The sequence below is a fragment of the Convolutriloba macropyga genome, chromosome 1 (assembly GCF_964194025.1).
Source record: "Convolutriloba macropyga chromosome 1, txConMacr16.3, whole genome shotgun sequence".
NCBI lineage: Eukaryota > Metazoa > Xenacoelomorpha > Acoela > Convolutidae > Convolutriloba > Convolutriloba macropyga.
In genome coordinates, this window is record NC_134468.1 from 78,957,189 (window position 1) to 78,982,059 (window position 24,871).

Genomic DNA, 24,871 nt, shown 5'->3' on the forward strand with positions numbered 1-24,871 from the left:
AAGTCTAAACAAAAGTCAGGGAATGCACTAATTTATGGATATAAACTCACTAAAATCGGGTGAAAGCACAAAAACTGGAGGAAAATCGTTCCATCCGCGAAAGTCTGGACAAAACGGTTTCGCTATGTTACCTCGATCTTGGTGCTCAACCACTTGAACCTTTTTTAATATCTTTTGTTAAATTTTTTTTTCTCATATTTTTTAAGGGGTCTGACATTGCTTTTTTGTGCATTTTGCTTGACTTATTATGTTTTTTAAAGATTTGGAAGAGATATCTTTGTGTTCTGCTGCACAGCTAGGGCTATTCAGATTATTTCAAAAATTTGGGACAAGCCCCATTAGAGTAGGGATTGATATTTATTAAGAATTATGATTTTCAACGTCAAAAAGAGCTGCAATGTCGACGACGTATTTGGAAATACGCTAAAAAATTTTAATGAGATGAAAAATGTGGGCTTGACGGTGTTGCAGACATTTACCTGATTATATTATCGCATGATAATCATAGAGCGCGCAAGGCCATGGAAACTCTTTACGTTCTTCTTAGAGTGTTTTCAGATGCAAATGGGAGCTACATAAAGAAAGCTTTCAAAATCTACGTTGTCCCAGTGGTCAGCTATGGCAGATCGCTCTGACTTTCTATCAAAAGTTTTCTGTCCAGAATACATATGTTTTCGATTTGATGTAGCCGATGCATATCGACAATACATAAATTACCTTAAACTTACATCGTTTCGTTCAATTCTAAAGTTGAAATTTTAATTTTGTAACATGTCGTTTTTTCAAGCTGGAATTTCATCTTCAAACTAAACATTTAGTGTCAAATCTCGTGTTCGGTAATCGTTGCGCGTGTTGATGGCCAGTTTCAAGGTTGTTATATGAAGCACCTCTAGTGTCATTAACTTAGATTGGTTGCCGCACTGGTCTAATTTCTACCACTGGAAAATTGTTTTATCACCTTTGCACTCAATTGCGCGTATTCTCATCGTTGAGTCTGCCTTGGCATGGTCTGCAACCCTTGTGTTAATATGTTGGCTAGTCTGCCCTACATAATTGGATTTGCATCCATTACAAGTTAGTTCATAAACCACTTGAGATCTTTATCAAAGCTAGGTTGAAGGCTAGGTAAACAGCTCCTAAGTTTCCGAGTGGTGAAAATTTTCTGTACCATATGAATTCTGTTCAGCTTCTTTACAAGTTCATTAGAAATGTTGCCTCTGTACTGTAATACAAATTGTCGTTTCTCAGTGTTTTTTTTTGTTGTTTCACGCCTACGCCAGAGTTATATCCTTTTCTTTGTTCTTTCATTCGCACCTGGTTATTTGCAACCTTGACTATTTTTCCAACCCAGAGCCTAGGATATTGATTACGTTCACGAAATCTTTTCTTTTTTGGTCAATGTTTCATGGAACGCTTCCCTATTGCTAGTGCGTCGGAACAGGTGGTTTATTGTTCATTGTGTTATTATTATTACTATTAATATTTGTTTAAGCACTATTTAAAATCTCAACAGTGCACGAAAATTAATAACGACAAGTTTTGAGTTTTCGCCTTAATAAACTTTCAGTGAGTATAAAATTCAAATCAAATGAGACTTTATTGCACTCATTAGCGACAGCATGCGAGAACGAACGTCTTCCAAAATTAGAGCGATATTTGGGATTAAGTAAATTGTAAAAATAGTGAGACCTTGTAACCACCGAGTTTCGTTTCAATAGTCCCAATAAATATAGTGGGAGTTTGCCAGGCTGATGTACAAAGCAATGCGCATACAATAAGATTTTGAACACAATGCGTTGCCTAAATGGCAGCCAGCGTAGCTGCTTCAGGTACGACGATGTTGGTGTTGAAGGTGACAATCGAAATATCAAATGCGCGGCAGAGTTCATTATTCGCTGATGTTTTGCTAATAAAAAGTTTGGCAGACCATTATAAAGAAAATTACAGTGGTCAACACGTGATAACACTAAAACTCTAATTAACTCAATTAGGACTGATATTTTAACTTGGTCACGAATTGACCAGACTTTACGGAAATAATAAAATGAATTTGAAAAAACGAAGTTGACTTGTCACTGCAGAATAAGTTGACAATCAATAAAACAACCTGCAACTTTAACTGTTCAGTGTAGTCACCATCTTGCGGCAGACGTAAAAGACCATGTTCAACAATTTTACATTTCCGAATAATCATGTACTCACTCATAGCCGCATTCAATTTCAATTTTGCATTGCTGAAACAACGTTGAATCGAGGTCAAAATATCATCAAACATGCATTGACTGAAGGCCAAACCGAATACAAAAAAAGGAACGGTATCATCTGCGTAAAAATGAAACCTTATTCCCAGTTCTGTCAGTTTATCTTCTGAAGGCAGCATTTAACAGGAATAAAGTAAAGGACCAAGAATCGACCCTTGTGGCACAACTGTCTAAAATTTAACATCACCAGACCAGAAAGATAACTTGTTGCGAACGATGCGAAAGATAATTTTTAATAAAAAGTAACACCACCGATTGCAAACCAATCATATTTGCTGATATCTCAAATAAAAACTGATGATCAATAATATCAAACGCTGCTGACAAGTCTAGCCCAATATACATCACAGAGTGGTATATAGCAAAGAAGACCATTGAAGACTTGAAGCAAAGCTGCTTGATACCTAATCTTGAGATTATTGGATTCACGATAGAAATCAACTTGCTCAAAAACAACTCTTTCAATAAATTTTGACAGGAATCTCAGATTTGTCACAGGGCGATAACTCGACCACAACTCAGGATCAAGGATAGACTTCTTTATGAGCGGCCTCACTAATCCTTGTTTGAATTGGTTTGGGAAGTATCCTGTCTGGCGAGTTAAATTAATTAACGCAATGAAGTAGTCCGGAAAATTTATCAAAACACTTTTACATAACCTTGTTGGTGTTAATCACTCGGTGCATACTGTTCGAAACTTTAGAAATAATTGCAATTTGCACAGTGTGAAAACTTGAAAACTCTCCAGGGTTATTGTATGTGAATCTATCAATTCTAGACCATTCGCTGGAGTTAGTGAAACTAATACGGCTTCTATTTTATTAACAAAGAAAGCATTAAACTTATTTGCTAGATATTCAGGCTCCCCCTGGTGACTGCGGTAGGACAACATTATTTTTTCCTAAGAGTTGCTGCAGCATAGAATATTCAACACGCTCTTTTTCACTTTCAACTCATTTTTTGAGGTATTCACTTTTCTTTTGGTAAACAGCTCAAAATAATACAAAACTGCATTAAGAAACCGGCTTTTGCCATGGGAATTACCATTCTTTCGGAAAGCTTTCTCAAACTTTCCTCTCAATCTTTTCATCGCTCTTAGCTCATCGTCAAAGAACAGGACACTTATGATTTCTCACATGTTTATTCTTAATAGAATGGTTCTTATCAACATAGCTGATATCGTTCATTAAAACCCTATTCCAAAAATTTTCAGGATTATCTCTGTCGATCGGAGCAACAATACTTTCTCCAAACGCTACCACGTCAAAATTTTGCCAATTTTTGCCCTGGTCGTCTTTACAGCTAAATTCTTGTGCTTTTGCAGAATGTCAAAGTGCATAACTCCATGATCAGAGCTTGTAACGAAAAGAGGTTCTGATACTTCAACCTCCTCGGATGTAATAACCTGGTCTAAATTTCCGTCACTTTTGTGAGTAGGCACGGTAACTTTCTGTTCCAAACCAAATTCATCCAAAAAACCAATTTCTTGACGCATCATTTAATAGCAGCATAGAAAAATTGATATCGCCTACAATAAGGAAAATTTTTGAACAACAGCACTTTCTTCTCAATAAACGATGTTAACTTTATTATAAAGACACCTACATTAGAATTTTGTCGACTGTATATACAAACCAAACAATACACAGACTTGCCCCGCGTAAATTAAAGAAAAGCCACCTCCGCATTTGTAAAACATTTATTTGAAAAATTATCGACACGTAAATATCCCTCATAGAACACCGCTAATCCTCCTCCACCTTTCTCTTTTCTATTTGCACTTAAGTATTAATAGCCATTTGGGCAACACTGCTGAAGATAAAACCCATCATTTGCCTTATTTTTGATCCACGTTTCTGTTAAAAATATAAGGTTTAAAAACGGTTTAAAATCATTAGCTACAAAAAGATTTCTAATTTGCGAGGTCTCGTCGCAAACCGATCTTGCTTTATGTAAACATACTTTTACATGGTCAGTGACAGTTTTAAAAATTTATATTTAATGTATCAAAGGAGGCCAGCCATTCCCTCGCTTTCTGATTCAAATAAAGTTGTGAAAATGAAACAATTTCGGGCCAGAAATCATTAGCTACAAAAAGATTTCTAATTTGCGAGGTCTTGTTGCAAACCGATCTTGCGTTATGTAAACATACTTTTACACGGTCATTGACAGTTTCAAAAATTTATATTTAATGTATCAAAGGAGGCCAGCCATTCCCTCGCTTTCTGATTCAAATAAAATCGTGAAATTGAAACATTTTCGGGCCAGAAATCGGGAGATTCAATTTGATCATTATCGAATTTGATTACACAGTGGAAAAATTTCAGACGAGGTTCTTCCCTAGATATTTAACGGATACAGAGTATAACGGCTCCCTTGTTCTTGCAATACTCTTTTATATCATTCGTAGAGACAGAGTTCGGTGGTCTTTTATTTGCCCAGACTGGCGTCTGATGATTAATATTTGTGCCCGTCTTAAAAACTTTTGGTTTTCTGTCGTGAGACTCTTTGCCGGCAAGCACATTTTCATTGCCTTCAGCCTTTTGTTTCTTTGAATTTTGATCGCTAGCAGTACTGTCAGTCCAATTTCTGAAAGCAGCACTAAGATACGGGTAATCCGGTTTCTTCAGAAAAATTATCTCCAGCTTCATTGATTTAATTTCAGAAATCAGCGAGTCTGCTTTCTCTAATTTATTTTCAAGAGCAGATATTCGATCAAGGGCTGATAACTCTGTTGTAAAAGTTGACAAACAACTCGGACAAGACCAAAATATCATTCCAATGAAACTTGTTGTCTGAGCAATTCCAAAGCACGATCCACATTTAGATATATTTCGAACGCAGATAACGCGTTCTTGTTCTGTACATATACCCATGCGCACAGTGCATGGGGGATCGGATGGGGGAGGTGGCGGGGACGAAGCCGTCATTGTTTGGGACAAATAAATACAGTCCGAAAACTGCAGTAAGCGATGGATAATTCCTAGGTAAACGAATAATCTAAATTTTTTAATCTAAATAGATAACTATCAGATAAATGAAACAGTCGAACAAATGCGGAGAATCCTCGCGCCAAATGTTGGCTGAGAGAATAACCTAATGTAAACAAAATTCAAACATTTGCGAAGAATCCTTGCGCCACAATTTTAATCTCGGAAGTCAGGGCTTCAGTGTTCGTTAAATAATACACCATTTGCATTCTAATAGTTGAAGATGAAGCATAAAAGTTTCTTCCGCCGGAATATGAAATCCCCGGTAACTGGGGCTACCCAAAAAAAGTCTGGCCTCTGACTATTTAATAAATTATCACAACGTTTGGGCTATTATGCTTCTCTTATGTTGAAGGGATGCACAGCCGCGATAGTTCAGAATTGTTCTAGTATCTGATGGTCTTCGATATTATGTGCGAAAAATTGTCCCTCCTGGCTGTACCTTAATTGACATGGCCAGCAATGTCAAGTTGTTTTTGTCATCCGTTGTCTCTAATATAAATTGAGGATTTGGAAGGAGGTTATTGACCTCATCTAACAGCTCTTTTGTGTCACCTTTATCTGTTCTAACAATATAGAACAGGTAGAGGTGACACAAAGCAATTGGGCCACCAGCAATTGGGAAGCGAGCCGCCAGCATTTGGGAAGCGTTTCATGAAGCATTGACAAAAAAAGAAGAAATTTGGGAACGTAATCAATATCCTGGGCATTGGGTAGGGAATATCGTCAACGATACAATTAACCAGCTGCGAATGAAAGAACAAAGAGAAGGACATAGATATAACGCGGGTGTAACCGTAAAACAACAGGAAAATACTGAGAAACAACATTTTGTATTACAGTACAGAGGCAACATCTCTAAGAATTTGTAAAGAAGTTGAACAAAATTCACCCTGTACAGACGATTTTCACCACTCGGAAACTTAAGAGCTGTTTACTTAGCCTCAGGTCTAGCTTTGATAAGGATCTCAAATCCCATGTGGTTTATGAACTCACTTGTAATGGATTCAAATCCATCTCTGTAGGGCAGACATGCCGACATGTTACCACAAGGGTTGCAGAGCATGCCAAGGCGGACTCACCGATGGGAGTAAATGCAATCGAGTGCAACGGTGATAAAACAGATTTCCAGTGGAAGATATTAGACCAATGCCGCAACCAATCTAAGTTAATGACCCTAGAGGCGCCCTATATAAGAACATTGAAACCACCCATGAACACGGGCGACGAATACCCAACACGAGAATTGACACTGAAAGCTAATTTGGAGATAAACATCCAACTTGAAAGACACGTTAAGAAACGAAAATTTCAACCTTGCAATTGAACAAAATCAAAGTAATTTTAAAGCAATATATGTAGGTTTTTTAATAAAAAACATGTCGATATGCATCTGGTACATCAAGTCGAAATTGTATTTTTACTCAGATGTAAATGTTTTGTAGATACGATTGTAGATATGTAAAAATTCGTTTTAAATTTCCTTGAATGGTTGATTTTAGTGATTTGCATTTTATTTTCTGGCTTTTCATTTTAGCATTTTGGTTTGTTTATAACCTGACGATGAACTCAGAGTTCGAAAACGTTCGTAAGAAAGTATTAAATTGACAATCCTTTTTTAAATCTTGATATTAGAACAGATATTTAACAATATCTTCGAGATATCTTAGAAGAACTTTTGTTTCGGACTAATGGTTAATGTCAGTCATATCATTTTCACGGCAGAATGAGCACGACCAGAAATGGTTTACCATGATTTTATTTTCTGTGTTACTGATTCGCTGACATTTTGCGTGGAACCATCTATTGTAATGTAAAAAAAACGAATTTTCAAATTAAAATTGCTTCCGATATTTAAAACAAACGTTTTCGAACTTTATGTTCATCGTCAGGTTAAAACTTTCACAAAAATTGTTAATTTCACACTCAACACCCCTGGAACGTGCGGTTACACGGTGTTCGCAATTGTGACAGGTGCTAAATTGTGCGTTGGTTTTACATTTAGGTGTCTGTAATTTTAATTGTGGCTCCCACGATTGCATCCAAAGTTTAGCCAAAGTCACTGCCAAGGACGCACCCACGGCCAACCCGTCTTTCTGACAGTATCAACTTTCATTGAAATTGAAATGGACGTTTGTGACGGCTAATTCAAGCAGACGAAACATACTAGATCCATCTTCTGTTTGACGATGCTATGAGCAAATACTTGATTTCTTAAATCTTCTTATGCTTCATTGTTTCTTAATTTGTTTTCTTTACTAGCAACGTGCTATATAACAACATAATTTGTAACAGGAGGGGGGGGACAATTTTAAATTGGCGTTATTCTAAACTTCAGGAGCAGCGAACCAATGCAGCATAGAAAAACATCATAGAAGGTGAATACTAACCGAAAAAGCCTAAATTTGGCATAGGTGCAGCAATAATTGCTCGAGATAATTGCTGCATGCAAACATAAGTGGGACGCGCGACCCAACAAAATATCATAGCTGAACATGTTATTTTCACAGTTCTCAAATCTCACTGGTTAATGTCTCCTTTTCGGCTAATATCCCATTTGGATGATTTTCCTGTCGACCAAATTTCCTAGCGCCCCATTTAATATCTCCCTCTCTATATATCTACTTGAGCAGCAGGCACAATTGTTCCTGTTTAATTTTCAGCAATTCGCATCGTGAGATGTTGAGTTTTTGTTTAACTTAGTGTGTTTTCAGATATTATTTAATGGAGAAAATATTTGCCGATTGGAAGAAGTTCGAGGACAGTGTAAATTTACTTCAGGTAAGTTAGTAATAAGTAAATTGAGAAACGCCCCCACCCCTCAACACGGTGAATATTGGCTGGTCTGGGACCCTCCCAACGCAGACTTTTGTTCCGACTCTTGAAATCAACTGAAAATTGTATCTCATCTTATAATAGATTAGTGGCATGATTTGTTTTGGACTGTAGTGAAGTTTTTTAGTGAGAATCTTAGTTAGCGTTATTTTATTGCAAGTGTTTTTGAACAACCTCGTGATAACTGAATTCAAAATAATTTAAGCTATCAACAACAATTTTGTTGATCGTTTGTAATGTAATTAGCTAGATAAGACCAAAACCAAACCTCGATAGTTGTTGGGAGCATTTCGTCCGACGTGAATCGTTTTGTTTTAACATCCAAAGCTGCAAGTGATTGCGACCATCTAGCAAAAGAATTAAATGAATCGTAACTAGAGAATTCAAACTACATCTGAACAAACATTATGGACTGAAATGTTTGCTGTGCACGATTGATGGGAACAAAGACGACGTGCTGATATCACTTGAGGCACTTTTTATCGATCGCGAAAAATTAAACTAAGCTTGAACGAATATTTTGGTTACCGAGATCTGCCAAAAGTTGGAGACAGAGATTTCTCGCTTCATATTTCATTTTAATTTGAAACTGTTCTCTATTGAATTTTCAATTGGTTTTTCGAGTGTAATGACAAAAAAAAACAAGATTAGAATTCGATCATGATTATTATAGATTGCATTGTTTGATTATTGATATCATTGAAAGTGTGGTTTTACAGTTTATCCTGATTGGATAAAAAGACTGTTATAATTCTATTCAAATGCTTAAATGTTATTGGATAGAACCTGAAAAATAGGGAAGTTGTCTTACCACGAAGTTTAAATTGAAGAAGAGATGATAGAAATGAAAGTTGGTTGACAAACAGAACAGATGGATAGACTGAATTGAAATTGTGCGCAAATGTTTTACAAAGAGTATAGCCACACCGAATTCACTATTCATCCGAAGACCTGAAACATAGAGTAATCAGATACTTAATAGAACATACTAATGTAAGCGTTATAAGATGGTGACAGTTAAAAGTGGCTAAATATAAATTCTTGATTTTATAAGCAAATTTTACTCGCACTTTTTAAGTAATATTTTACTCGCACTAAATTCTAAAACTGTTAAACTCAATTCTTTTCACATTAACATTGACACTTTTGATATTTACCTAATTTATGAAAATTATTCAACCTTGCACGCGGGAATTTATATTTTACGAAAATCTCATTCAAATTATGAATCTATTTTAACTCACTATACAAAACAAACACAATTATTGAACTTGACCATTAAAAGTTAGCTAATCTTGCGAATTAATGTTGCCCAGATTGATAGATATATTTTATAAGATTCGTTGAGTGACAGCAATAATTTTTCTACTTTCCACCCCGAAGAAACGTTCTTTAAATTACCTGACTGCAATGCTATAGCACTTGCAGTATTTTCAGACCCCTATTATCATGTCATAGCAATGATTATATCAAAAGGCTTACAAAACGAACAAATTCTACTAATTTTGTCTCTCCTCACAAAACTTTTCTTATATAAACGATTATGTAACAAATTCTTAGTTGATCTTGACTTATTAGAAATTTATTATTTGATTTTATAATTTGACAATGGCTGATGTAGCAGCAGCAACTACGACTATTGCCAACGCAATAAGAACAAGTCTAGCTACAAGCCAAGCAGCTCCAGCTGTTCACATTAATCCCTTTTCTGGCGGACCAACTGAAGATTTCAGAGTATTTAGAGAGCAAATCCGGAGCTCTATAACACTCGCGCCAATCCCAGATGCAGGTAAAGTTGATTTTCTAAAACTTCATTTAGCAGGTGGTGAACTGAGCTACTTTCTTAAACTACCAGCGGCAGAAAAAGCAGACCTTGCGACAGCAAGTACAGCATTAGAAAGAGGTTATTTTAGTGCAAATCAACTTGAATTCTACAAACTCCAATTTCAAGAAAGGAAATTCGATACCTCAAAAGAAACACCAGAAGATTTCTTAACAGACCTAACAAAGCTTGCAAACATTGCCTTTGCTAATTCTGGAGGAGTAGATAAATCAGGCGAGCGAACTCGAAGAATTCGAGATGCCTTTATAGCAGGAATGCCAACACAACTGTGATTGAAGCTACTCATTCGACCAGATACAGTTGACACTCTCCCAAGTTTCTAAACGACTGGTTTTGAAAATCATTACCTGATGAAGATTCTGTTTCGACTGCATTCAATGCTGTCTCGTGTACTCAGCCATCTACTAGCTTGTCACCAGTTCTAAACTCAGTCGTTGAAGCTCAAAAAGATCTGGCACAAACACAGAAGATCAGCGGACAACAGATAACGCAATTAGACAAAACTGTTTGACAAGTGAGCCGTGGTGGATCAAATAGAGAGAGAAGAAACAGCAACAATCGCAACATTTTTTGGACAACGATACAATCATAATTATTCACCCGCAACATGGACAAACTAGACACTCGTTCCCGGGGTCACAGTACAGCTCAACAAGAGGTCAAACCTATAGAGCTAGGTTTAACCCTGTCCTATGTCGAGTATGTGGTCAACCTGGTCACATGCACCGTGATTGTCTCTTAAGACAATCTGCTCAGCGTGGGGGAAATATCCCTTTCAGTTATCTCAGAGGAAACTCAAAAAACTAGCACAGCCACAGTCAATTCTACTTTCATCAATAATCACAACTAACCGTACATTATCCATTCAATTGCATGGAGAGAAACTTTGTTACATACAATTGAGCTTCCCGAAATTTTATGCTCTTGTTGATACCTGAGCGTTTTCAAGTGCTCTGCCTCTCAAATTGTTTCAACTTATCCGGAAACAAGTATCAGAGCATATTTAATCCTAAGTTTTTTTTCCCCAAATTTGTTAAACTAGCTAATGGAGAAAAGGTATCTGTTCTTTATAATGTTGAAATCGTATTTTACATGGATGCACATTCTTCAATGAGCAGTTCTTTGTTTTGAAAGAAATGAACTCACCATTACTAGGCATGCCCTTCTTCAAAAAGAATGATATTATTTTTCATCCTCACTAAGGTATGCTTTACCTACCTGATATTACGCTCAGTTTGAACAACACTAGTTCATCAAAATCAGTACTAAGAAATTTAGTTTTGGCAAACATTTCCAAAATAACCATATTACCAAATCAGCAAGAGATATTGAATGTAAACTTGAAAAAACGCACCCATCATTACAAAATGTTATTGGAATTATTGAGCCGTCATTACTCTTTGAGCGAAAATCTGGATTGTGTGTCATGTCTTCCATTAGCACAATTGGTTCTAACTTTCGAACCAAAATTGGAATAATTAACTTACAGCCTTACAAATTAACGGTGTCTCCGCATTGCCAAATCTCAATTGGTTACACAAAAACAAGCATCTTGTTTGTTACCAATATATCCATCAGTAATTGACTGTCATACAGATTTAAACACGATTATTAAAATTGAACCAACTCAACAAAGGGTTAATTACTCTTAAGACAATTTTTGGTTTGCTACGCCAGAAAATTGCAATGATCCGTCCAAATTGAACGGTATTCAAAAACCATTTATAATAGAATAAAACGTTTCAAACAACTAGAAGTTTTGGATCCTACAATCAACGAGGAAAACAGAAAACAATTTTGGAAAAATTTTCTGGGATGATTCTGTTTTTACAAAAATGGAGCGATGCAAAATGGACGACTTACTTGTAAAACGTCATCAGATATTTGCGCGACACAGACTGGATCCTGGAAAAAACACTGACTGTATAGTAAAAGTGACGCCAGAAAATGATAAACCAGTTTACAAATCGAACCCTACAACACCAATACATCTACGCGATAAAATTCTTTTAGAATTTGCATTAATGCAGTACTATGACATTATTACCACACTCCTTTTTTCAAAGTATTCATCACCGATATTTGCACAACGTAAATCTTCAGGGAAATTAAGAATACTAATTGATCTTAGGAGGATTAGCCATCTTCTTCGACATGACTATACTGATAACAATTTCCCTATCCCTACAATGTCTGATGCCTCGAGCACTTAGCAGGAAAGAAAATTTTCGCGAAAATGGATTGTAGTCAAGCTTACTTCTCAATGCAGATGCCAGAGTGTACAGCTGTTAGCTTCCAATTTTGGTGGAGGAACTTTTGCATTCAAAAGATTAGCGCAAGGACTTAACAGATCCACAGCGGCTTTCAGTTGGTGTGTTAGTAAACACTTGGAAACGTGTGTAGACAATGATCAATGTTTTGTCTATTTTGATGATTTGGGAAGCGGTGCTTCTGATGGAAACAAACTTTTGGAAAATCTTGTTTCAATTTTTAAAAGCATAGAACGATCCGGATTTAAGTTGTCAATGGAAAAATGCCAGTTCGGCATTTCTCAGATTCAATTTCTTGGACACACCATTACGCAAAACCGACCTGAGCCCTAATAAGGATAAAGTTCAGAAAATCCTTAACAACATTAAATTGCCAAAACTAGTAAACAAGTTCGCAAATTTATTGGTTTTATTCAATATTTTCTAAAATTTATACCTAATTTAGGAGTCAAATTACACCCATTTTTCAAGTTATTACGCAAAAACGAAGAATTAATTATCACAATTGAACACAAGGAAAGAATTGAGATATTGAAACAAGCTTTGAAACAATTGAGATTTGAATCAAGCTTGCCAATTATCACTGAAAAGGGCCAAACCAAACTCAATATATTCTTGTATCTGACGCAAGCTTTTATGCAGCAGGATATATCTTACTGATTGAAGATTAACATGATCACTCAAATACACCCACAGAAAAATCGTATGCTCCAGTCGCTTTTGGATCACACTTATTCTCTCTGAATCAACTCAAGCATTCTATTTATGTGAAAGAATTTCTGGGCGTTTACTTAGCATTTGAAACCTTTGAACACTACTTATGGGGATTATCTAACAAGCCAATTATTGTATTGACTGGTAACAAAAGTGTGACTAATTTTCTTCAAGCGAAATTCATTCCTGGAAATCTTTTAATTTTGTAATTGGTCACATCCCTGGAAAAGCAAATGCGGCTGCAGATTACTTGTCACGAATCAATTTAAATCCAGCTACAAAATTGAGACTGAAATTAGAAAACCAAGTACCATTGAGAAAAATAAACATTTCATTTCAGAAAATTTCGCCCAAAAATCAACTTTGCGAATTTGCACCTATAGAAGACAAAATATTTGAAGACATTTTCAAAACAACAACAATTGTAATTGAAACTGAGGAATCCGAAATTGATACCGTCATTGATGAAATTACATCAAAAGAGTCGCTAATCAACTCGCTTGATACAACTAATCCGTTAGATGAAATGAACTTAGAGTCAAAAATGACACCATTGAATATCGAAAGAGAACAAACAAAAGATGTGGATATTCAAAAAGCAATTGCTTGGATAAAGAACAAAACTAGGCCTGATACAACTTATTCATCTTACGATTGTCAAAAATATCATAAACAACTCAATAGATTAGTAGTTGATGACGGAATTCTTTGATCACACAGGTCGAAATTTCACAAAACAAATTGTTGTGCCAAGAGAATTGCAAGAACTAATTTTTAGTATTAATAATTTAAAACTAAAAGGTCATCTAGGCATTTCAAAATCAATTACTGAACTCCGCAAGAAATATTGCTTTCCTGGTTTTACTGAATTTTTAATTGTTTATATTAGTAATTGCCTCTCTTGTATTCAAACAAAATCACCGAAACATGAAAACTTGACGCCACCATTAAACCCAGTGACATCTAATACAAGTTTTCCTGTAGATTTGTTACAAGTTGATATTGTTGGAAACTTCCAAAATCAGGAGGTTACTCGTACGTGATTACCGCAATGGATGTTTTCTCAAAGTATATGATTGCTCAGCCAATTACATCGCCCTCTGCTGAAACAGTGGCTAAAATTTTAATGCAATGGTTCTTGCGACATTCCATCAGGAATCCTAACAGACAAAGGTTCAGTGTTCACATCAAAACTAATCCAGAGCCTTTCAGAAATGCTTGAATTTAAAATAAATCATGCAACGGTTTAACACGCCCAAACAATCAGCCTTCATGAACGATCTCATGGACCACTGAAACAATATCTTAAGATTTATGTGAACAAACTTAAATATGACTGGCATAAATACGATGATCTGGCTGTATTCCAACACAACACAAGCTATCATACAGTACTCGGATGCCCACCAACTTTGATTTTTCATGGCAGGATACCAATCAACCCTATTGATCTTCGTTTCAACAACAAAACGCTGCCTAGATACTCAAGAAAATTGGATTACGTTAGTGGACAGGTATCTACCGTGTTGAAAAGATTCTGACAACTACCTAATGCAACTACCTAATTCGGAAAACAAAAACAAATTTTACACAAATTGTTCATAGTCAGATTGAGACCATTTGCACCCCAGTTCAAAATTGAAGATATCGATGATGTTCATGAGCAAAATTTTCTCGAAGATCATTAATTCCTGAGGCAATTAAAGAACCCTAACTTTTTGATGCACACGTAGAAAACACAACTTATCGTCCTATAGTTGATAGAAATACACCACACATAACATCAAAAGTTTCTCTACAACAAAGACTGCCACAATCAGACCCTACTTCAACACCAGCAGCATTACCCTTAGCAGAAGCACTAACAGCACCGGGAGAAACAACTCCCCAGTCTCCACAATTTCTAACACCTGAGCAATATAATACACCAACTTCAGAGTCATCAGTAACATCGTCGCCACTGCAAACACAACCCTCTACTTTCATGCAACCACCAACGTCTAATTTAGCAAGGTTAATAAAAGAAAGACGTGCGCAACGAAAGCAAACAAAAATAACACAGCAACAACCATCAATCTCCGACATTCTCTCAACCTACACAAACACACTCGGTCGCACAACCAGTACAAAAAATAACAAAACTTCACCTCAAGTTGCTGATACTACGTCACGATATGGTCGTCAAAGAAAAAAAACGCAGTTTTTTTGCTTCTGGTAAATAGTTCTTGAATTATCACATTAAAGACAAGATTAAATTGAATTCTTTTCCTTACAATTACTTAATTACGTCAATCTTCTTTAGCTTAATTAGGAATCATATTTTCCATTTGTTTGCTTACTACACTTTGTCCTGAAGTAAACTTAGCCATTGCAAAGTAGTGACTCATAGAATGAAACCTTAATTCTGAAAACATTACATTGAAACAACTCTATATAGCGCTTTACTGAACGTATTACATATATGTGTACTCAACAGTATAGAAAATAGCAATATACGCAAGCCATTCCAATTTACCCGTAGGCAAATTAGGAATATCTTGGATATTCACTAGTTCCACAGTTTGAAACTTCAAACTTGCATAATCATTTACCATGCTTAATCATGTTATTACTAATAAAATTGAAAAAATCTTTTTAAGACAAAAATTGAAAAATCGACATCCACAGCGTTGTTCACCTTGTCATTACCTATTGTTTGGTGTATAATATGTTTCATTGCGTATACTCAGAACTAAAGGGGTAAATAATTAGAACCTATTGTAATACCTTTTTGACACGAAATCATGCCTTTCTGCATGAATCATTGTATTTGGAAGCCATTTTGAAACAGCTGTATCCATACTGGCTGTAACAGCCAGGCATTGAGTGTATTCCTGTAACATTGAGCTGTGCTCCTTAGTTACAATTTCAGATCAACTTGCCACACATTCGCGCCAGGAGAATTTCTGTATATGTTTTATCCACTTTTATAATATTAAACCATTCTTATGTTGGATTAACCTTCTTCCTTAACTCGCTTTGCAACGTATGTCTTTGTTGGAACTTCTTTTCATTCGTTTACTCGCACGGTCAATACCGGGTTTTCGCACACGCTTTATTCTAGAATTATTACTTGATACAGTAGACTGACCGGACTGTGTAAAAGGCATACAAATATTCTGTTAGACCACTTGTTTCACTTTTGTTCCTTTTATCCAGTTCTTGGCTTATCTGAAGCGCGCCTTCAGTTCCAGCATAATTCAAAAGTGATTTAAACCCTTCATGTCTAATTCCCGTTCCATAACTTTTAAGTGTACGCTCAGCCCTGTTCAAATCTTTCATGTTACACGCTTCCCAACCCCCCACAAATGATATACCAACGCTTGAAGTTAATACTGCATGTCCACATAAACTGGGCTGGCACAAAATATAATCAGGTTTTGGAATGTAATAGAAAACATTTTTCTGAATTATTGAACTTTCAGGACCATCAGAAATAAATTTTGAAAAATCGTCAAGTGTACGCATTTGTTCGAAATTAACAGAATGACACCAGGCGTGCAAATAAAATATAATTTCTCCCGAATCGGAGTTACTGAGGTCGAATCTTCGCCTCCTGTTTCAATATGTCCATCAGTCCACCAAGAATTTTATTGAATAATGGCATCGCATTTTGTTTTCGTTAAACATGTTGGAACTTTGTACTTTACGAGATCTTGCATAGTCATATTATGATACCATGAATCACTACGTAAACTCTCCTCTGGGCTCTCCAATTTTGAATACAAGCAAGATTCTCGTCCTCCGTTAATTATTTTTGATGGCAACTTAAAACGCTTATTAATTTTTAGAAAATCAGACTCGCTATTAACTTTATTTAATAAGGAAACAAATTCCGGATTGAGCTCAAATAACTGATGATTTGATGTAGCAATGGGAGTTTTCACCCAATCGTTCTCCACATATTTCAAAATATCCTGTAGATAATAATTCACTGGTAACTTGCAGCCAATTAGTAGATTGATTTATGTTGACTACGGGTACTGGCTGTCAACCAATCGATTTTAACTTATCTGGGTTTCTATATTCATAATTGAACTTCCGAATACGTGTCTGAATATCCTGCAAATTTGACTTACAACGAGTAATTGCCATTTTATCTTAAAAAAAATTATTGTCAGTTAATTTTGCAAAATAAAACTGTCCCTTAAATTGCTTTAATGAAAACTTCAGTTACTAAAAACTTAATTTAGTTTAATGAAAACTTCAGTTACTAAAAACTCAATTTAGTAACGACACTTGATTATTAGAGCAAATAGTGCTGGAAATACACAGAGCCCAGCTACAAAGCAGAGAATTAGCCCGATCACCCATCCCAGCGCAGAAGAGTCACCGTGACCAACAGAAATTGAAGCCTCACAAGGGTACTGCAACTTGTCAGTTGAAAACACCACAACGCCATTCTCAACGAAGGGCATATTGCCTTGACAACACAGAACCTCCGTTTCTTGCGTCAAACTCTATTTTAGTACAACAGAAAATTGAACAAAAATATGAGGCGAACAGAAAGATGACATGCATTATTAATTAAAAAACCATTACCTGTTTGAGACGTATTTCTTTAAAAAGTTATAAATTACAAGTGAAGAGCTGAAAATGAAAACAAAGTTATTTATTACAAATTTCAAAAGATATTTTATTTTTGCGCCTTGACAACACCTTACACTTTCCTAATTTTATTCAGACCTTACTTATTTTATTCATGCCTATGAAAACTAATTAATGCCTCGATTGTAAAAACATTGTCATACCTAGAGCTTATAATTAAATATCTCGACTCACAAAAAACAATTTTGAGGAAAATTTCCAATTCAATGTAAAATATTGCGTCCTCCTTGAGGCTTGTTTAGACTACAAGTGAAGTTCTTACTTCCTCTGAGCTGTATTAGCTCTATAGAAATAATTCGCACATTGGGATGACTGCATTCTGTTAATTTGTAGTCTGGCAAAATTACTGATTTTAACGTCAACCTTGTTTATTTTCTGTAGGCAGTGAAAATTGCTTTTGTCTGGCCAACTGAAGCAAAAGCTTAAATCCTGCTCTTACTTCAATTTCCGAATTAGAAAATCCATGCTAGTAATACCGAAAAGAATTATTCATGATTAATTAAAATGGACTTCAAAACACTTTACAGAATTTTTTTCTTACTTACTGATGACACAAATTGCCTTCTTTAATGATAAAATTTTCAACAATGGCTTTGAATTTGTTTGTCAACACAAATTTTTACTCACAGAAAAGTTTATCAATGTAGAATTCATAATTCTTTTTCCTTCGTTGCCCGGTAGTCTTGATATTCAACTGGCAAAATATTTCTTCAATGTTAGAGCAGTCTTGGAACACTGATAAATACGGATGCAACCTGATTTATATAATTACCAACGAAAGCTCATTAAATTTTGATTACTTGTCCGGATTTGTTGAGAAAGAACTACATCTTGCACGTCAGGATCTTCAAGAATTACGAACAGATTTTTCGGAAACATTGATGAGAAATTATTCACTTGAAAGAAACCGACGTGGATTCCCTTTGATTGCTTTTGGAGCTCTTACTGCTCTTACAGCAGGAATCGCGTGCTCGATCGGAAGTATATTTGGAGCTTGTGGTTGTTCAGCGAAAAAACGGGCTGATATTGACTTTGCTCTACAAAAACTTGAAGAAAATGAAAACCTATGGATCGAAGTTCAAAGCAAACTTAATGACAAATTCTGTATCGTAGCATCTCAAATGAGAGACGTTAAACAAACTCAAGGGCAAGTTATTCAAACGCAGATAAGACAAGCAAGTACTCTTAATAAAGCGATAGATGTCATAAACTCAAACTCGAGAAAACTGATGGCCTGCACACAATTTTTCTACGCACAATATTATTAGCACACACACAATTTCTTAGCAAGTTTTCTGTTGGCACTTAATAATGAAATCAATAGTTATCGCATCGCTACATATTCTTACAAGTTAACAATACTCAACTCAATTATGACAATGATTAAGAAATTCATACCAATGGCTTTGGTTCCAAAACAAATACTTGACAAAATCCTTCAATCTTTAGCTACAGACAGAAGAGGATGATCGAATAACGTTAGCAATACCTCCCTCTCAAATCCTTACTTATGAAACAAACTGCTGACAAATGTTGTGGTAGATCATGGAATGATTTTTTGTCTCGCCGTACCTTTTGCATCGGGGTCAACTGCACTCAATCTTTATCGTGCCATCACGATACCTATGCCGACGAATGATATAGACGGATACGCCTCTCAATATGAGACTTAAGCGGATTACATAGCAATTGCTGAATCAACCAGAGGAATTGCTCTTCTATCTCAACCCGAAATTGATTCATGTTTTGGATCAAGCAGTTTCTCAGTGCGCACAAATGGTTTTTCTCTTGGGACAGCAGAAGACACGTCCTGGAGCTCTTCTCATCGGAAGCCAGTTTGCGGCTCTACAGAATTATAACATAAACACTGTGAAGCTTCCTGTTAAAGAGAAAGCTAAAAACTTGGGTAATGGCAAATGGCTAATCACTTCAGCTTCTGACAAATTTGACATGTTTCAGTGAAATGAAGAATAATGACCCCTTAAGACGAAAAAGATTGCCAGGATGTACAACGTGCGTGATAGAATTACAATGTGGGACAAAGATAGAAACAAGATTCATGGAACTAAGAGCTGACATGTTCTCATGTAGAAATGATACTGCAGTTAGAATCGATGTCAACCTTACGGATCCCTTACAACTTTTATGTAAGAAATCATCTTTGAACGAGATGCCACATATCTCAACTTTGACACAGGCAAGAGAACAGGTTATTGAAAAAGTACAACTTGAATTGGCAAGTTTACCAGACTACCACCGAAAATCATGCGATCGTCTTGACGAGTTAACTGAACCGATAATCGGAGACATGAAAACCATTAGACCAAGCTTGAGAAACCGTTTCACAAGTAGCTCAACATGGAAGATAACGATTGCCATTGGTGTCACATCATTTATTTCTCATGTCCTACAATTGCTCTTGTGTTATTTGACAAACAAGTACGGACGTCAGTACAATATGTTAAAAATTCTTGCCGGAGGAACTATCATTCAGCCGAGACGAGTATTGGTTATCAGTGACATGCAGTTTAACTTCCTAAAGCTTCAAGGGACCGACTTTTTCGAAAAAACTGTGCTAAATGAGAAAGATCTAAGGGAGGAAACACTATTGACTAATACTACAGCAAGAGCAACACAATACGAAGAACAAAATCCTAAGCAATCTTTGTGTGAGCAGATTGCTCTCCAAATTAAACCCTGAACCCAGTTCAGCTAACTATTGAAACTATTATTTTATGACTGTGAGCAAAAGACTGCATGTGTAAAACAAGTCAATTAGACTGAACGCTATTGATGGAAAATGAACAAAGCATTTCCTTTAGTCAGTACAAGGATTTCATTAATATAGTTGCTACTCCCGAAAATTACTGATATTAAAACAAGGCGCAGTGTCATTGCTTATATGAGATTACTATGCTTTCATGAAATTGCTAAATTTAGAAGTTAAGTTTAATTAAAACAAGGCGCAGTGTCATGACCGAAATATTAAGATTAGATTTCGATCATGATTATTATAGATTGCATTGTTTGATTGTTGATATCATTGAATGTGTGGTTTTATAGTTTATCGTGATTGGATAAAAAGATTGTTATAATTCTATTCAAATGCTTAAATGTTATTGGATAGAACCTGAAAAATAGGGAAGTTGTCTTACCAAGAAGTTTAAATTGAAGAAGAGATGATAGAATTGAAAGTTGGTTGACAAACAGAACAGATGGATAGACTGAATTGAAATTGTGCGCAAATGTTTTACAAAGAGTATAGCCACATCGAATTCACTATTCATCCGAAGACCTGAAACATTGAGTAATCAGATACCTAATAGAACATACTAATGTAAGTGTTATAAGATCGAGTCCTGTTTTTAGTTAGGATACGTTGTCATCGCTTATTTTTCTATATTGTTTTTCTGCGGAGGAACTTTCTAACATGCTGTTCTTAAGCATTTGGTTGTCTCGTGTCTTCGATTTGCAGAATTATCTGGTGTCTTGGTGGTCATCAATAACTGTAATGTATCATCAACCATTTTTTGTCAAGTACCACTAATCAATGTTTGAAGTTGACGCATTTTTGTTTAAGTCAAGAATAAGTAAGTACGCACGAGAATAAGTTTTGCTCTTCTGCGTATCATATGCCCTATCATATTCAGCGCTATCATATGCCCCAGAGGGTGTCGTGGTTACAAACGGCCGACTGATATTGATAATTCATGTAGTGACATAGTGCGGAACAATATTTTAAAGATTTCATGAATTGAGCTTTGTATGTATTTTGTCCACAGGAAACTTGAAGTGCTAAAAATTCAAATTGTTATTTTGTTTCCGACTGTTTAAGTTCAAAATGTAATAGTATTGAAAGACAGTACTCTCCTTTATCTTAAACTTTTTTCATAATAAATCAGTGAAATTAGATACAGTATAATGCTGGGGTACGTTAAAATTAGTTTTTAATCCTTTTCTTTTTATCAAAAAGATAATCAATAAAAAAAGTAAAATTTTAAGTGCATCAAGGAAAAGATGTTAACAAAGTTTCTAAAGTGGATTGCACTTCGGTTTAGGTATTTGTTCTGATAGGGTTTTCAACTTTGGAAGGAAGGTCCTCTGGTGTACGAACTTTTCATAAGTTTTCCACGTATTTTTTAGAGTAGATTTTTTTAGACCTTTTCTGATTCTAGTTCTGCGATTAGTTTCTTCTGTCCTCATTTCAAACTACTTATTTACCTGTCTGTTGTCTTTTCTTATTTTAATTTTAATATTATTCCACAAGTTGACAAGTTTTCTCTTTGAAACTGTATCATGAATTCTGAGGAGACGATTTGAACATTTGTCTACTTGCTGCTGACTTGAACTTGCAATTATTTGTAAAATTTTAAGCTTCGCCTTGGTTGCTTTGACCTGCTTGATCAGACTTGCGCGAGTATATTTTTATAAAGTATATGCTGTTGCCTTCGCTTAAGAAACTCGGTGGTTTTCTTGAGTGGAACTCTCCAATTTTTTTTTATTTTCTTCAGATTTTACTGTCTAGTGTCTTGATATTCATTTTAGTCTATTTCGGTTCTTATCTTCATTTCGCTGGGGATTATTTTCGGGGATCAGTTTTGCAAGTTCGACAATAACTTAAGTGAATCGTCAACGCTTTTTTGTGAGTTAAGCTTTTTGCTATCTGTTTTTTAAAATCACGCATGTTGACATACTTCTCACAATCATATCTTAGTATGGAGCTGAGTATCTAAACGAAACTGAATTTTTGAGTAATTGCCTATTTTCTGCTGGTCTTTTTTTGCAAAATCTTACGCAGAAATTTAAGCATTCACTTTGGGATGCTTTGATTTTCGAAGTACCAGCTCTTATGTGGTGTTTTGAGCTATCAAATGCAGCTTCTTTTACACGCGTAAATAGGAAAAATCCTTCGTATGGGCTAATATCTGCACATTTTCATAATATCTTTAATGTTTTTAGGTTTTCAGTTTCCGTTTATTTTCTCTATTGTCGGAAAGATGTTTTTTTCGATTATTGTTGTCTCAGCCTAGGAAATTTATAAACTATATAGTAACTTGGCTATAATGAAGTTTCAAATATAAAGTCTTCACATCAAATGAGATTAGAAAAGAAATTGCGACGAAGCTTGTAAGAAAGACGCGAGTGTCTCACAAAGTTAGTTTTGAAAAGTTAGGAGTTTGGCGTTTTAGATAGCTGTCTACAGAGTTTGAAACTTTGAACGTGCAAACATTAATCAGATCAGAAAATTTTAAAAACTTGAAAAAAATGACTGTTTTCCTTATAGAAAAGAAAGCAGTGAAGACCCAGAATGTTTGAAATATGTTTTTGTCTTCAACTTCGAAGATTATGCCATCAAATTGCGCACTTCTAAAAAAGGACTGATTACTAATTATAGCTGGTTCATAAGGTTCAGAGTGAATTTTGCGATAACTAATTTTAAAATTTTCAACTGAGTGCTGAGCTGACTCCTGATCAATTAAAAACCCTGTAAGTCAAAATTTATATATATTTTTTTGTTTTCAGTGCAATTTTCTTAACGAAACTACAATAAAACGTCTATTTCGGTTCGGAGATTTAATTGATTTTGTTAAAACAGTGTTTTTTCAATGTCAAGGCGCTCATAAAGGGCTGCTTTTTATTCAAGTGAAATTTCCGTTCAGTAAATATAATGTTTTTAATACGATAAATTATTCTTCGATGACTATTTTGTGGTTATTAGCGTCGCACTGAATTGATTGTAAAAAGCAGTCTAACTGTTTAGGCACCTTTTTAGAGCTATTAAAAATTGCTGAATTCCACCAATCGCTGTATTCATAGCCGCTAAGCGAAAGTGAGGCTATTATTCGTTTCATTGTGGTTTCTTACAATTTAAAAAATTATATAGAAACGCAATTAGACATCTTCATTGAGCATTGAGGAAGTATAATTGCGTTTGTGTAAAGTTTTGTTTTAATTTTTTGTTTTTGCCAATTTTGTGACAATTCCAGCAATTATTCTCTAACATCCAGATTCTAATTATTGGCTCTTCTTTTATTTTCCCAAATGGGTTTGATTAACTGTGACTATAGTGCTAAAGGTTTAATTGCTCTTCCTTTATATAATTTTAACATCTTTTGCAAAATTTTAATCTCCTCCATTTGTGATAATCTTAATGTAACGCAATTCGCTATCTTCTGGAAGTAATGTTTCAAATGATTGAAATTGCTTTTCTAGATCGAAGAAGACTCCCAGAGCTAGATTTTAGTAGCAAACTTTTTTTGCTTCTTCATTCCAATCTTCTTTTGTCTTTACTTGATGAACTTAACTTTTTTCCGTGTCTTTTTAGCTCCAGGATCCGAGAAATTTTTTCTAAATAGCGAATTTTTGCACAGTTTATGAAATGAATGTTCGTTGGTTTTTTACTTGCGTTTAAAATTTAAGATTGTAAGCTTAAATATGCGTTCTTAAATGTTTTTTTTTTGTATTTTGCCTTATGTACACTTCTAGGTCTGAATGAGTTGCAAGTATCTGATTTTTTGTTACAAAATAAGTTGCATGATCAGCTTTTTGGATGCTCGTTTTTGCTTTCAAAAAATACGTCATTCTCTTTATTTGTAAACATCACCTGATGTTTCTATTAATATATAAGGGTTAATTGTCCGTGTTTTTGTAACTTTTTCCGTCATTTATAATTTCCGAGTGTTTATAATTTGACTATAATTATTTTGACTTAAGTGTTCTCATTGAGGTGCTTTGATTTCTGAAGTCGCGCTCTTATTTGGTGTGCTCTATCAAATCCAGCTTCTATTACAAGCGTAATCAGGAAAACCCATCCAATGGTCTTTTGCACTTTTTAATAAGATCTCCAATATTTTAAGGTTTTCAATTTTCACTGCTGTCAGAATGTTTTATTTTTCAACATTCCTTACACAGACTAGGAAAAATTTTGAATATATAAGAACCTGAATAGAATGGATTTTCAAATAAAACGTGTTTTCACGTAAAGTGGGATATAAAAACTTAAGAACTTGGGTTTAAATTTGTGTTGCTTTAAGTATAGCTTCGATGATAAAAAATGTGGAGAGAAAATTTTGCGATGACGTTTGTAAGAAGACGCGAGTTCCTGACAAAGTTAAGTTTTCAAAAGTTAGAAGTTTGACTGTTTTGTCTCAAATAGTTGTTTCAACTAGTGTCTCAAATAGTGCTTTAATTGGAATTGATTAAATGTAAGCCGAGCTAGGTTATTATAAACCTTTGTTTCTTTATAGTTATGGATGTTTAATAGCCGCAAAGCGATAGCGGCTATTATTGGGGCATCGTGGTTTTTTACAA

At 35.2% G+C, this 24,871-nt stretch overlaps 1 protein-coding gene across 1 annotated transcript in view; it reads left to right on the forward strand.

Moving 5' to 3' along the window:
- Positions 1-24,871, forward strand: part of LOC142342955 (transmembrane protein 120A-like) — a 241,844-nt gene that overhangs the window by 198,226 nt on the left and 18,747 nt on the right. Inside the window, exon 2 of the mRNA XM_075394646.1 lies at positions 7,964-8,032. Within this exon, the coding sequence (XP_075250761.1) occupies positions 7,976-8,032 (57 nt within the window). The 5' untranslated portion in view covers positions 7,964-7,975. The remainder of the gene's footprint in view (positions 1-7,963; positions 8,033-24,871) is intronic.